The sequence below is a fragment of the Myripristis murdjan genome, chromosome 12 (assembly GCF_902150065.1).
Source record: "Myripristis murdjan chromosome 12, fMyrMur1.1, whole genome shotgun sequence".
In the NCBI taxonomy this organism is placed as follows: domain Eukaryota; kingdom Metazoa; phylum Chordata; class Actinopteri; order Holocentriformes; family Holocentridae; genus Myripristis; species Myripristis murdjan.
In genome coordinates this window covers 18,783,562-18,799,900 of record NC_043991.1, presented here as the reverse complement: position 1 = coordinate 18,799,900, position 16,339 = coordinate 18,783,562, and the positions used below count along the sequence as shown (strand labels likewise).

General features: G+C 39.7%; 1 protein-coding gene across 2 annotated transcripts in view; it reads left to right on the top strand.

Annotated features, from left to right (window-relative positions):
• Positions 1–13,478: 13,478 nt before the first annotated feature.
• Positions 13,479–16,339, top strand: part of myo5b (myosin VB) — a 44,786-nt gene continuing 41,925 nt past the window's right edge. For both annotated transcript variants that reach the window (XM_030065120.1, XM_030065119.1), the window contains exons 1-2: positions 13,479–13,619; positions 14,605–14,776. In XM_030065120.1, coding sequence (XP_029920980.1) covers positions 13,479–13,619; positions 14,605–14,776 — 313 coding nt within the window. The remainder of the gene's footprint in view (positions 13,620–14,604; positions 14,777–16,339) is intronic.

Sequence of the window (16,339 nt, the reverse complement as noted above, 5' to 3'; positions counted from 1 at the left end):
TCCAAGATATTGCATAAGAAAGTTATTAATGTTACATTTCTCTTTTTAACTCTAACTGTGATTTTCAGCGCAGTGTTGAATTCCCAGTGCCTCGATACTGTAGCCAGGTGCATTAAGTCAGGCCACTTAATGCCTCCACCCCCCTTTGAAGCCAAATAATCCAGAGTTCCACGGCAGGAAGCCAAATCCTGCAGCTCCATCTGGTTTGTGTTACCAAAATCAGCTGTGTCATGGATTCCTCTGTCTCAGATTATAAGCCAGTGCTGGTTTATACTTGTTCTATCACCGAGGCCTGGAGTTTCTAAGTATCTCTACTCAGTTTCATTCCTGTGATACAAACCTGAGGTTTAATTAGCTTTGACAGCACAGAGAAAATTTGAAGTTTGTTTTGTTTATTGTGCAGGTGGAATGTCTTTGTTTTGAGACAGGCTGTGGGTCTTGCAAAGCAGGATTAGCCTGAGTCACCACCAGCCCCCTCTGTTGTTGCTTAGGTGAGTGTGTGTGTGTGTGTGTGTGGTGGGAGGGGTCTGCCAGTGAATCCCAGAGCAATTGTAATCTCTCAGGCGGATTGTTTGTGGTCCTCATTACATTGTTTTCTACATCTACTTTGTCGTAATGCCCACCATAACATGAAAAAGCTTTAGCTTTTACTGGATACTTGCTTAAGGTGTTATCGCGTTGGCACAGATATACATGGACAATACTCGTGTGACTATTTTATGAGGAATCTTATTACATGTACACACCACTAAGTTATCATTGGTGTTTTTTGTTTGGGGTGTCAGTAGACTAGCAGTGGGTTTTGACAGTTTAGACAATATCACATTGTCATCCTAAGGAGAAGAACCTGAGAGAGGCTAAGTGACAATCTATTGCCTTTTTGAAATTAGGATTATAGGTCTGTGTGTGTGTGTTTTTGTGTGTGTTTTTGTGTGTGTGTGTGTGTGTGTGTGGTGACATTTAAAAAATCCTGAAGAAGTAGACTGTGTACGCGACTGTGACACCCATTAATGCCCACATTTGACCATTAATGATTATTGAAACTAACATTATTGATCTAACATTCACCTATTTTACATTTTATGTCTCATTGAACTCATTTATACTTGATTAGAAAACGGAGCAAACATGTTGTAGAAACAACAAAACAAACATGTCTTCGCCATGAAAATTATCACTGTCGGTAAGACTGAGTTAAAAAAAAAAATACAAACAGAACAATGCTAGAACTAATATCAGCAGAAATGTCAAGAATTTAATGTGATACAAGAAACTTCTGACATTTGTGTAATAATGCAGTGTTAAGTTAAGTTTCAGCTGATCTTTTCCCACCAGTGTGAGGTGGGAAAAGATCAGGTTGTTGTGAAGGAGGGATCTCTAATTGTGTGACTGGAGGCATTGAAAGCGTGCAGGTTTTTGCTCTGACCATAGACTACACCAGGTGACGTCACTGTTTTGTTCCTCTTCTCCGGCTGCAGGTGTGTTACTCAGTGAAATCACAGGGTGTAGCGCATTGCTGGCGATTTCCCGGTGCATTTGTGACACCAAAATTCTTTTCCTTGTCATTTAGTGAGCCTTTCCTTCTCGCCTGTGAGACACACAGATCAAAGTTCCTCGATAGGGCAAGCGATCTGGCTTCCTGTTGGACGCACCCAGTTTTCACCCGGGGCTGAACTCATTGTGCTGACACATCGCAGGGTGGAGACTTTGGAGCGCACAGAGTGAAAGGCCGCAACACCTGAAGCTCCCGTCTCAGGGAATTCACCTTACCTGCGTGCTCCTCCACTTGCAGCTAAAACGAGGGGCTGTAAAGAAACCTGAGACACATCTATACAGTTTCAGCCACCTGTCATCATCCATTCAGCTGCTCCCATGGCCTAATAACTTAGACAAGTAAACGGATTAGGAATATCTTACCTTTCTTCCTTTCTTGCTATTCTATCTGTATTTGAAAACCAATAGCAGCAAGGTTAACATAGTTATAATTCACTAAAAGTAAAATGATCACCAGTGTCTATACAAACATGATGAGACTATAGCAAAAATGTGATAATAACAATGTTTAGACGAACTGATGTTGATGTTTTATACTAAGAGTGACGTTTGTATTGACTGTATTTTTTCCATATTCCCTTTTCAGCATTGTCATCACCTCATGTAGTACACGTGGACATATGGCAAGCTGAGAGTTTCTTTATCTTGTTAAGCCTGGTACACACTACAGGATAATCGGGCCGATTTTTGTCCCGATCTCCCCCTTCCGATCAAAGCCAGCAAAGGCCCGATTGTCTGATGTTTGCAAACGTCATCGGGTCAGATTTTCCTGTGGTGTGGGGTGTGTTAAGAGCGATTTTGTTCGGTCCGATCCGCTCGGAAGGCCTCGGAAGGAGAGATCGTAAATAATGAACATGTTTAATATTTGCGACTAGAAATCCTGTAGTGTGTGGGGCGCTCCGAGAGGGGCCGAGCAAGCACAGTGCAAGGGCGGACTGGCATGCGGGGAAACCGGGGATTTCCCCTGTTGGTCGATGGGCGGAGGGTATTCAGAAAACTTAGTTTCCCCCGTTATAACGCCGTTACCGTTACTGACAATAAAATGCACCGTTACTAGGCTGTAACTGAGCTCACTGATGCGGGCTTCAACCGAGCAGGCTCTCTGTCAGCAATCGGAGTTGCTGAAGCCCCGGATCTTTTTTTTTTTTTTTTTTTTTTTTTTTTAGCTTTATTTCCGTATTCATCCGAATATAAGACGATATTTTTTTCCATTGAAAATGCCCTAAAAAAACGCCCTCGTCTAATGTTGGGGGTGTTGTCTGTGTCATTGTCTGTTGTGCTGCTGCAGCGGCGTATGAACAAAAGTTGATTTATAATGAAAGGCATATATGGCAATATGTGTGCGCCGCTCACCTGTCAGATCCGGCAGAACTGACCGGGTGGGCGCGGAACCGGCCGGTGCCGCGGTCGGCCCACCTGATGCTGACCGGTGGCTTTTTTTATTCAAACAAGATTTTGTCCATGTCCAAGTATTTTTCCAAAAAAGGGTCTTGAAAAAGAGGGGTCATCTTAAAATCAGGGTCGTCTTTTATGCGGGTCAATACAGTATTATTATTATTATTATTGTTGTTGTTGTTGTTGTTATTATTATCATACACGGAAAATGTGCGTCTTGTCGAGAAAAAGCCTTGTGTCAATTTTCAAACCGATCGGATTTTGCAGTTTTTTTGTAATTTATCAACATGAATGGAGAATCAACACAAACTAAAAAAGATGATATACGGTTGCCGGTTATTCTGCCTGTCATTGGCTATATGACACACACAGTGGCATTTAGGATTTTGTAATTTTCATTATCATTATGATGATGATGATGATGATTATTATTATTATTGTTCGTCCGCCATGTTTGCCTACACTGAAGTCATGTTTGACTACGCAAGATTTAGAATATTGAGCGTGAAGAACCTGATACTCTGCTGAAGAATCTTATAGTGTGTGGTGTGCTCCATAGTGCACACCACACACTATAAGATCAGAAGAGAGAGATCTTGTGCGATCTGCCTTTTGTTATCACCAAGTGTGTGGTCTCTAAATCTGTGAAGGTTTGAAGAATCCTGTAGTGTGTGCCAGCCTTAAAGGCATGCAACAGCATGACTTCATGAGCATGCTTCTCTTTTCATACAAAACCCGTAGAGCAACTTTTCGGCTTGTTCCCACCTCCTCTTCAATTTAACCGCCTGGCTCCCCACCCTGAATTCCACGGTAAAGGGCGTTTTGAATGCTTGGGCTGCGTTCTTTTTTTTTTTTTTTTTCAACTAATTGTTGTTGAACCACCAACTTACTATTTATAGCCTACTCTTTTATCTCAGACTTGGCCTTTATAATGTTTGAGTTGTCTTAAACCCTTTTTGTGTTTCTTTTTGTACATGTTGTGCAAAGAGATACAGTGATTTTGGGCTTTTTAGGACAAACGAAAATAATATAACAATGTGACAAAACAGCGTGCTGACCATACGTTTTTTCACATTGAGGTTGTAAATATACCATACCATAAGTATTACTTTTTACTGGAAGCATTTAATCAAGAAGACTAGAACTGATTTTACTGATGTCGCAACAATCTGCGTGCAGAGGAATCAGAAAAAAGAGTCAGCGCAAAAGCTGCAGACAGTGAAACAAAATGCATTAATTTGCAGCACAGGCTATCTGAGACTCATCATGGTGCCATTCAGCCTAGTTTTTATGTAGGCTATAATCAACAATAAACAATACCATGCCTCTTTTTCACTTCCTATTGAGGACAGCTTCCCCTTTGCATAAATGTGAAGAATGTAACTCTGACGGCTTAATGTCAAATATGCTAATAATTACTTTGTTACTGGGGAAGAGATCTACATACAGAAGTTGCTGTAAAAGAAATGAGTTGTGATTGTTTTATTATGGAGAAACGAGACACAGAGAAATGCAGTTCAACAGCTTGATCGGCAATTTGATCTGGTGTTGCCTGTCTCGTTCCCTGGTTTCATCTGGCGGGGGATGAAGTTTTTTCTTCTTCCCCGCTGTGTAACAGGTATGTGTTACACTGAAAGCTGGACAAAGGAGCACAGATTTAGTGGGTGGGTCTTGTGCGTAAAGTGTTGACGTTGGAAGTTGATGCAGTCATAAAGTGAAACCTCAGCTTTGTTTGAAAAGTTTTCTTCTGCAGATCATTGCAGGTCTTCATCACCTGCTGACCAGTTCATTATTTATTTCATGCTGTAAATGTGAATTTTATACAACAGCATGTGCTAATAGACTGTGACTGGGTTATTTAGTGAACTTTGTTGTTGTATTCTTGCCCAGATATGGGGACCTCAGTCACTGGATATTTCTGTGTAAGCTATTATTATGGTAATTAGATGAGATAATGGGAGAGCCGTGGCACTCTCTGGCTCGGGAGCATCCTCACCCAGGAAAGTATTGACTACAACTTGAAGTTGTATATTTTTTGCTGACCTATTTGCTGTTAAAAGCCTATTAAAGTCTCCACCATTAGCTCTTTGTTTAGTACAGAAAAGGGAGAAAGTCCTGAATCCTCCATTGTGTTTCGTACCACAAAGGGAAACTTAAGAGAATGAAAAAATTTCAAAGAACCCTGTGTGGTTTATGTTATGGTTATGATGATGTTTTCCTCAGCCCTCCGTGTCCCAATTACTGTTTGATTGTGTTTCATGCAGAGGCGCTCTATATGCAGAGGACAGGCTGCACTGCCATTGGACAGTTTCAGACAGTGTCCCAGATAAACAGAGACAACAGGCATGGGGATCCCTACTGCCGATGTATTTCAATATTACATTAGAGGGCTTGTCTAATTGGCTGGACTGGAAAAACTGTAAGCAGCAAACTAAGATATTTTTGTTCATAGCCTGTTCGTATTGAGGACACAGATGAGATTTCTATGCAATAACAGACAGTTCCTGCAGGGACTTTCTAAAGGAAACCTAGCCAACCAGGCTAAGCAAGCATTTAGGTTTGGCCATTTGATGCATGCTTACTACACTAGACTAGGGCTGGGCAATACGGACTAAACCAACCAACACTGATATTGTGAAGATATTATGGGGATGGCTATTGGTGCTTTCACAAAACATTTACACAATGAGATTTTGGATTAATAATCATCAGTAATGTCTGTATAATAATTCAGAGGGTAAAGGCGAATAATAGAACAGCTCAGTCAGGAAAGTTCAGAAAATTACATCACCTTACTGTAGTGCAGCCTTTAAAACCAGGGAAAGACAACACTTATGCCATATCATGATATTACCATGTCCAAAATCCCAGGAGATATCTAGTCTCATATCACAATATCAGTGGAATATCAACAAATTGCCCAGTCCTACAGCAGACCTTTTTCACAGCAGCAGTCCTGACATGAATAGCAGGTCAACACAGGTGTTATTAATGACATTAATTAATTTCATTTAGGTCTAACAGAACCTGCTGTTGTTCATGCTGGCTCACTGGAAAGAAAAAAAAATGCATTTCACACAACAGTCTGCTCCATGGCACATCAGGTTTCTGTTATCAGAAGGTTTTGGGGTAAAGGGATTTTTCAGTAAACGTCACACATAATAAATTACTTTTTGTCAGCTTGAAATAATAAAGTTATATCTGGAGTGCAGTTGGGAGATTTGACACACTGTCTTGAAAACCGATTTGTACCTGATACCAAATATTTGTTTTATATAAAGTATTTAAAGCCAAAAGTGTCTAATTGAAAGAACTCAGGTCTGATTGGGGAAAAAAGTCAGATAGAGCCTTAGATAGAATAATGTTCATGATTTGCCCTGAATTCCAAAAAAAAGAGGTTTTAGGCCAAACGCCTTTCCCCCCAAAAAACATAATCTAGGTCTCGTAAAAGTCACTTCTCAAGTCACTTCTGATTGTCATTCATGTAAAAAGTCAGCTAAATTACTCACAGGCACAATTGTCTGCTAATAGTTTCAGTATAGATGGACTCCAGTCTGCATGGTCTGTGAGGATGATTGGCTGTAGTCTATTCTATCTTCACCCTGATTGGGTTGTTTTCTATTCTGTCTTTCTATTCTGTTTTTTTCTACCCTATCTTTTTCTGAAGCTCTTTATCTGAAGCTTTTCAAGATAATATTTTGGTTTGTGGGGCCTTTGGCCAACCTGTCTCAGTTAATTTTTTATACCAAAACAGGTGAGCTGAGAATAGACAAGAAGTTATGAGAGTGACCCAACATCAACTTCTCATGAGAAAAATATTCCTCACTTAGTCAATTTATGCTCTTAGCCAGATACAGTGTAAACAACCTAATGTTAATTTATGTGTTTCTCACCATTTGACACTGCAGTGTGTTCTGATAATAGCCTAAAGCTATTATAAAAATAATTATTTTTTAGTGCTGTTTATTTTTAGAGAGGAGTTTAATATATTTAAGTAAATCTAACCCAGGGCAGAATTCACTGTGAGTTTTCTAGAATACAGGATTAGCATAATAATTTAGAGCTTTTGATGGGCTCTCCGTTTGTGTCATTCTGAAATATAGATAAAGTTATCATTGAATGAAAGAGGAATTCACTGGGAATTTATTCATAAAATAAACCAAATTTATATGCAAAGTTCCCATCCATGTATCATTTTTCTTCTTTCTTCCCCTTCTCCCTCTTCTTCTTCTTCTTCTACTATATAAAATGCGGTGGCTCCCTCCACAGCACTGTTGTGTTCAGTAGACTTAATCTATCTCTGGGTTACTGAGCATCTGAGACGAAGTTAAAGCTCAGGTCAGGAACGTCTCGGGGCATGCCTGTGTTTACTGTGACACTGAATTGCAGCCATATTGCACACTGCAGTTGAAACTCCTGAAACTTTACCAGGCTCCTAGTGCAGCCCCCTGCTACACAGCTGCAGGCCATGTCTGCTTTGCTTTTAGGAAGTTAATTCACTGCATTTAATTGCCTTTTTCAGTATCTCTTCACATTTTAAAACCTGTCCAAGACAGTGAAATCTTAGCTTTTCATTTAGTTAATTGAAACTAGTCAGCTAGATTCTCCTGAGGCTGAAAAGGGTAAGGTTTCTGTACATTTTTCAGTCTAACCAAAGGACTAAAGGTAATATAGGGTTTCACAGTGTAAACAGCAGTAAACATGTCATCTCCTATCACTGATGCACTCATTGTTTGGGCTTGTCACTGAAAATTGTTCTACAGTGCTTTTGTAGTTCAGATTTAGCAGTAGACTGTTTTTATGCTGTCATTTTATGCCCCCCTCAGCCTTCATAGTTTCCCTTCCTCTTGCATCCCAACAGTTGTATATGTCAGTGTTGTTTGTCAAACTATGGTTGGTATGTAGCAGGTAGAAAGGCGATGCTGTCCTTTGCTATTCAAATGACTTTTTCCTCTCACTAAAGTAGATTTGCATGGCAGCAGCTGCACACAGTGAGGTCAGCCTGTACATTTTTTTCACCTAGGAGAGCTGAGCTGAAAGCTGATAATAGCTCATCATTTCACCTCCATGATCTCTATTAATTACCCGTGTAGCTTTTGGATGAATTTCTGCAGGATGTACAAAGCATTGTCAAAGCTATCAGGCTTCAACAATCTTAAAATTACGCAGCTCGAAAGATAACCTCAGCACAGGTCGGCTTTGTAAAGGACATTATGTAACAGCAAAGTAAATGGGCTCAGAAGGAGCATGAGAGCTGAAGACTACTGCGGACTGGACCAATGTATTGGGCCACTAATTTTTTAATAAATCTGTGTATAGCATTTTTCAAAACAAGTGCTTCACATTTAAAATTGAATTTAAAGTGGACAAGCATCAATAAAATCTAAGAGTTTTAAAACTGTAAAAAGCCATGTGGGTGAAAATAACAGAAAATAACAGACACAACAGCAATAAAAAAAGACACAAAGTCAAGATCACAGACTATACTTATTTTTACCTAAAATTACCTAAAATTTAAAACATGATGTAAACCCCAGCAGATATTGTGCCTTTATTACCTATCAGAAATTGTTCAGTTATTTCATTCCTTCCTGACCACGCCTAACAGTGAAAAAGTGAAATTTTATTTTCTTTGCACATTTCATTTTTTCATCCTTGCTTTAAATTGTTACTAAAACTAAGAATAGTAAAAAAAAAAAAAAAAAAGAATGTCATTGTTTTGACTTTGAGTGGACAGTTTTAATGTCCTTTGGTTATCTAAATGTTCAAGAGCCTTTTCTACTTTGACAGCAATAACAATATATGAGGAAACACTGAACACTTCACACAATGTTGGGGCACAGAAATACTCATATTTAAATATTTACTTAAACAGGGCAAAACAAGATAAATGCGGTGAAGTTTATTTCACAAGATTTATTTGACCAAGTTATGCTCAACCTTCAGGTACCCTGGTTCAAAAACAGTCAAAGAGGCAGAAGAGTCATTGCGTTTATTTATTTATTTATTTATTTTACATTAAAACATTCTGAATAGCGGCACAAAGCAGTGGTTGTTGGCAGCTTCAGCACAAAACTGTTGCTATAGTATCCTGCTGCACACAACATATATATTTGTCTTTAGGTTGCCATAGGGTGACAGCTAGTAGACAGGCTGTTGGATTAAGAGCCATACAGTACCATAGCACACTAAATAATGACTCAGCCTGGCACACGTATTCAAAGAGTAAGAGAGCAAGTGTACTGCTGTAATACATTCAGGAGTTCTTTATCATCAATTTGCTTTTCTCATGTTAAAAGTTGCATGGTTTGACTTGTTGCAGACACTCTCATGCATGGTGACAGCTCACTCTTTCAACTTTAACCAGCTCCCAAAATCAATCAGAAAAGCATGGTTACTGTGACAAAGGTGTTATCAGGCTCCTTCAGGCTCTCATTATCTGAATGTTTTGAAGAAAATCTCTTGAAACTGAAGCAGCTCTATTCAGTTGAGGCTCCATTCAGTTATGCCAAATATTTTTTATTAAAGTGGGGTCGTTATAGTTGATCTCAAATTTTGCTAATTCATGTCAAAATGGCTGCTGCGATAAAGGTAATTGGTTGATGCTTGTTTAACTTCTGCAGTATTGCTTAGTGTGAAAGTGTGCAGTGTATTTCCCTTGACCCAGCGCTCTTATTGCTCCATCCTAAACTGTGCATCTGTGGTTCCTCTGATCACTGACTTTACCTCAGCATCACAAACAAATGGCAATGAACCTATGAGCCAACAAGAGAGCCCTTCTATAGGCCTGGTTTTATAAAGAGGGACCCTTCACAAAAACCCTAAAACTGGAAATCAGACAGCATGGAGCAGTATTAGCTAAAGTTACACTACCATGTGTAGTCAGTGGTGGTTTTTATGTTTATAGAGCTTTAAAAATTGAATCTTGAATGTTTTTGCAAAGGCCCTTTTCTCTAATGACAAAACATTAGATATGTTTTGGACATGTTTCATGATTTCTGTAGTAGTTGCCAACAGTTGAATTGTAAATAAATAAATAGATACAAATGATGCACCTGATGGGTGGCAGTGGCTCTCTCTGTGTGTGTGTGTGTGTGTGTGTGAGAGAGAGAGAGAGAGAGAGAGCGAGGGAGAGAGAGAGATGCAGTTTACAATACTTTGCCTGGTGGCCAACAGATGACCCAAACAGATTGCATTTGTGCCTGTACGAAAATCGAAATTACATGCAAATATTTGAAAAGTCATATCAACTGATGTCATGTCATATCATAACCAAACTGTTATGAACCAAACTGCTGTGGATTATTCAGCTGTATGTTTCCTGTCATGCTCGTCAGATCTCAAGGGCACAATCTAACCACCTCTCTAAAATCGGAGGAATCTCTGTGTGTCTGTTCTTTGATTATCTCGACAACTGCTCGTCCGATTGACTTCACACTTGGTGGATGTATTGCTGAGGACCCAAGGAAGCGCGGCGTTGAGTGTAATGCTGTTTGGATGAGCAGCTCTCCAGAAAGCTGCAAGCAGCAATACCGGAGGCCAAGCAATCGGCCCGTTCCGAACAGGCACGTTTTGATCGGGCAGCTGCACTAGTTTTATGAATTTCCAAAATTGCACGACTGCCAACACTGCCTCACAGCTGCCTCAGAGAAAGAAATGTCTCATCCTGTAATGACAGTTATTCATCAATAACATTCACTGTTTTGCTTTTATACTCATATAGCATATGTCACAGCTTCCAAATTCCTAATTACTCCTTAATTTCTTTTTAAAAGCCACAGTTATCAAGAGGGTGTGTCTCAGCTATGTCACTATGTGTACCTAAGCCTTCACATGTGACTCTGATAAACGAGTAGCATTAATAATCACACTGTTGATTGTAGCGCTACACAAGGTTATTTTATACGGCTCCATCTGGCTCTGGGAGTGACTGTTGTGTTCTTTGTTAAACCGGATTAAAAACTGCTGCAGTCAGCTTGTTCCTCATGGATATGTAGCGGCTGTCTGAAGTGTGGGGGAGAGATAGTTTAGTGTCTCAGTCACAGACTGGGCAACAAGACCTGGTGTCACTAGGTGTCTTATCTGTACTGTTACACAGGAGTTGTCTGAGTCCATGGAGAAGTCAGCGCTGTACCTCCTCTGCTTGTGGCTGTTCAAATATGAATGTGCTCTCCCCCGGCTGAGCCCACATGCCAGGTTTCTCTTCATTCAGGGAGATTAGGGGTCCCATTTCTTCCCCCTCTCATCTCCAAGCCACTGAAGCATGAAAAACAGGGAGAGTCAGGACTGGCGGATGCACTTGTACCGCTCTAGGCAAAAAACTGAAAAATTTCTAACACATGTACCATATCAGCAACATCACACAAAAAATAATGTAATATCCCATACACATAGTGTAGCGCTAGTGTGCTCAAAATGTCAACAACAATAAAGTATGCACTAACAATATACAGGCATATGTGGTCACCTATTGAATGTGCCTATCACTGTCTTGTTGATAATTGTCTGAGCATTACAAGAACATTAAAAAAACAGGATTAGGTGTCAACATCTGGGCGTGTAAAGGTGTATGCTGAGTATTTTCGTGAAATGAAATAAAATGAATCTTGTAATAATGTTATTAATTATTATTAATGGTGAAAACGGCTTATAAGTCAGGTAACATGAACTGACTTAGGTAAGACAAGCTGCAGGTAGATTTAAGAATCATTTTCATGTTTATGCCTAAATTAAATCAAGCTGTCATTGGACAGTGAATAGTGTGCACAATATGGGGGTTGAATGAGCTGTTTTTCCTTTAGTAAATCAGGCGCAAGGAGCTATTGTAAAAATTAGAATAAACCCCTTGTTTGTTTTTGCACCAACCTGAGAGCGACTCTGGGACAACTTGTGTGAAAGTTTTTGTCAAAGGTTTGTTCACCTCTGTGCTCAGCTGTGAAGACAAATGCACTTGGCTCATGCAAAAACTAAACAGCTTCTCAAGGGCTGATAACACTGTGCACCCTGTTTCCCCTTTAGTTTGTCCGCTAAAATATGAGCATGGCTTACATGGTATTTTTGTCACATCAAAATCAGAGCAAGTCCACTGCCGATAAAGCGATGAGTCACAAGATTGATTCAGTCTTATTTTTGACCCATCCTCCCCTGTCTTTTCTCTCTCTTGGCTCTCTTTTCTGGGGTAATGTAAAGCAGAGCTGTGCCGCACTGGAAGGATGTTTAGGCTTATTAACCCAAATCCTGTGTGCTGAGTCTGCAGCCCTGGGATTCACTCATGCTCAGATCTGGCTTTGCTCTATACTGCTTCTTGTCATATGCTGATATAAATGATTCAGCTATTTACTGCATTCTTTGGCATTCACTCCAGATCTCATTATCATAGCATCCTGTCTAAGATAAGCTTATTTGTAATTTTTCTGTCCTCTTCTTTTGCTTTGTCTATTTAATCTAATCTACACTTGTGTATACATTATACAACAGGAGTGTGTCATTATTTAATCCATAAGGCTGAGGAGCGACATGGCTTTGTCAAACTTAAACTGAAATGCAGTGACTATTGTATGTGTTCAAGGCATGGTTGGATTTACAGTTTGGGCCTTTTTATAGTACTAAAGGTTTGTTCTTTTTTAGCATTAGTATTTGAAATTGTTGGGTCAGGTTGGACTAAGCCATCTTATTAGTGGCACTGAAAAAAATGAACTTAAAATGAACCTTGTTCTTAAAAGAGTAGAAGGCATGCTATAGCCACTGTGAAAGTTTGTGTAGCAGTAAAGCCTCTTTTGCTCCAGATTTTGTGTTTAGTTAGGAAAAAATGTAGGAACCATCCCTTTTAAAGGGATAGTTTACCCTTTTGAAAAAAAAAAAAAATACATTTTTTTTTTTCAATTCCCCCCCAGCTGTTACAGTATGTAGGACAGTAGTGGTGCTGCCTTGCTTTCTTTGTTACTGAGTGCTTGATACTGGATGGATACTAGGCTCCTGCCATTGAGGTGGATTTCCCCTGCGGCTAACACTCTCTCTTTTCTGTGTGCTGGTCCTGGCAGATGCCTTAAAGGTACATGGAAAGTGTGTGATATAGGGGAGTGGAGGAAAAGAAGAAGCTAGTCACAACATTACTGGCCAGCTATCTTTTAGTACGCCATTGTTGTATCACTATATTTGCATGCATGTTTTCAATGAAGAAAACAAATGATAACAAGCTCAAGCAGTCTTCTTCTGTCTTTGTGGTGGCTACTGAAATTGAACAGCACTATTGTCCATGTACACCTGGTAGTTGTGCATGTTCATTTTGGAACGTGACACTTGTGAAATGATGTTAAACCCTCTTTGAGTTGATTAAGGTGGTTATTTTTTTTAAGAATTTTAGAAGTCCACCTCAAGGGCAGAAGGCTAATGTTTAGCATTTGGAGTATCTGTTGTTGTAAATATTGTTTTCTTGAAATAACTAATCTCTAACCAGTCCTTACGAATAAAATTGTTGCTCTTAAAACTGTACAAAAACCCGTCAAAAGATTATCCAAAATCAGAAATTAATGAGAAATGGCCTGAAATTTCTGTTGCAGTTCACTCGGGTTTGGATCCCAGACCCAGAGGATGTGTGGAAGCCTGCAGAGATCACCAAAGACTACAAGGAGGGAGACCCAATTCTGCACCTCAAACTGGAGGATGAATCGGTATTTATAACTCACTCTGTTACTGAAATCCCTGTTAGATATAGAGCTTTGCCATAATGGTTTGTCTGCGAAGGCACTAATCACAGCATCATGGGGTGAGATGGTGAATTGAGTTTGCTCTCAGAAATCTGTAATTTTTATTGCGGAGCAGACTATTTAAATTTTCAGAGAACAAGAAACAGTTCTTTAACAGTGTCGTGAGAAAAGTTTTGCAAGAATAAACCTGAAAAAGATAATCATCTTGTAGAATATCTTTTGTTGCTGAAAGAGTGCAGGCCCAGACATTTTTAATGCTCATAAATTGGAAAGGAAATTGCCGATTTTGATTTCACAGCTAGCCTCAATGGCTGTCACTATCAGGCCCCTTCACTTTCACCACACTTTGTTGTGTTATAGACTTAATTTAAAATAGATTTTTGCCACTAATCTAGACACAGTTCACCACAGTGGAAGTGAAACCATGAATCTGTATATTTCAGCAAACTGAACTTGTTGGTCTGAATTCCAAGCTCTACAACTTGCCAAAATATGGTGGTGGCGACATCATGCTAGGGTGATTCTTCTCAGCAGGAAGGACTAGAGCTGGTCAGGACTGAGGGAACAATGAACAGAGCAAAATATAGATATAGGCCTTTCAGAGCACATGCACTATGACCTAAGACTAGGGGTAAGACTCTACTACTACTAACATCTGCTCTCTTGAATGGTCATTTGGCTGGTGCACTTAAAATGCTGTGACAAAATGGTTAATACTGAATAATGAATAATGAAAAGGTAAAGAGGCATGTCGCATAATAAGAAACAGTTTGGGGAAAAAAGAAAAGGTTTTTAGAATATGGCCTTACTTTTTACTCTTTGTTACCTGTGATTATTCTCTGTGATGAGAAATTACTCGCTGCGAATAATTGCCAGGAAACATAGATTAGTCATGATTTCCATTTTGATTTCTGGAGGTTTAATTGTGCTTTTTCTTTTACTGTCCTAGCCTCTGGAGTACCCTGTTGGTCCAAAAGATAACCCTCTTCCTTTCCTACGAAACCCTGACATCCTGGTTGGGGAGAATGACCTCACTGCTCTCAGCTACCTGCATGAGCCGGCAGTCTTGCACAACCTCAGAGTTCGGTTCCTGGAGTCCAACCACATCTACACGTATTGCGGTCAGTCTCTGTGCCAGCTGTTTTCTGTAAACATAACAAACATATCATAATCACATCTCTAATGAATACTGGACTAAAATCTGTCAAAAAATGAAATGTTGAAATCAGTGTACAACTTTCTCTGACACTTAGCCCCCAGGATTTCAGATGCCTGGATATCCCTCTTGAACAAGCGACCAGTGTTGAAAAACCTTTTGTTCTAAGTCCAACAAATCAAATATCAATATTTCAGTACCTAGAATGATGGTGTGTTACTTCCTCACTGGATGTTTCCGTTTACTCTTCTTTGTTGTTTTTATATTTCTGTACTTTACAAGTTACTGTGAGATCTGTCAGAGGTTTGAGTCTTTGGTTGATAGTCGAAGTTGCTAGAAGATTTTTTTTTAATGCCCCTTAAACCAATTTTGGAGCATAACAAAATCAGGTGGGAGTGAATATTTTGCCAGTTATGTCATTTATGAATGAAATTGCTGTGTCATGTTGTGTGGACTGCCATGAGTAAACTAAGCAATAACACCTGACAACTTTGCCTGGATGGCGTTAAGTAGCCAGTGAGTCAGCCATTGCGCTATCTGGAATGCACCACAAACAAAGCAAGCAAAGGCTGGGAAACAGATAATATTTGTGCCGGTTCAGTCAACACTTCCTGTTGTCTTCTCCGGGTTTTTTTTTTTTGCTTTTTTTTTGTTTTTCCATAGTAACCTGACACAGCATGTTTGTCAGACCATCCACATTCTTTGGTCATCTGCTTGTTGTAGAGCAAATCATACAGGACTGGATAATATATACTGCTACCGTGAGCTGACAAGAACACTATTGCAATTGTTTTCTCCATGTAGACGAGCTGAATATAGCAATGTGGGGCACATTCTCAAGGGGGATATGGAAAGGTATTATGGGGAACTTAAAAAATCCAATAGCCAAACATCGCTAATGTTAGCTGGTTTAAAATGCACAATCTGATCAAATCTGAGCTAGTTGGCGATAGACAAATTACTCATAATTCTGACAGCTGGCTGTGGCAGCAACTTGTTGAATAAGGCATAAACTGAGGAGCGACAAACCCATTCAAAACAATGACAACCACAGAAATTTCCACACCCTGGCACTATTTTGGGCTCACATGCTTCTCAGTGATGTATTGTCCCTTCTCCTTTATATGTTCCTTGGGTCTGGCAGTGTGGTGTGCAGTGTTTTGAAGAAAAAAAAACAAAACAAAACGCTAAACCATGTGGTCTCAGTGGCAAAGTCGAATACTTGATCGTATTATAGGCTATATAAATTTCACATGGATCAGACTTGGGCTGTGGAAATTATGAATTGAAATGTAAATGTGTGCTGTAGCCCCTACATCTGGCCAACCCTTGAGGCTGGCCTTGCCTGTATAGGGAGGGGAGAAAGGAGCCCACCTGCCAAGTATCGTTGCTCTGGGACTTGGCGTCTCTGAACATGAAAAACTTTTAGTGTAGAAAAAGAAAGAGAAAAAGAAACCTAAGATTCCAGTGTTTTGAGCTTTGAACCACAATGATACTACTACCTTTACATACACTATATTACCAAAAG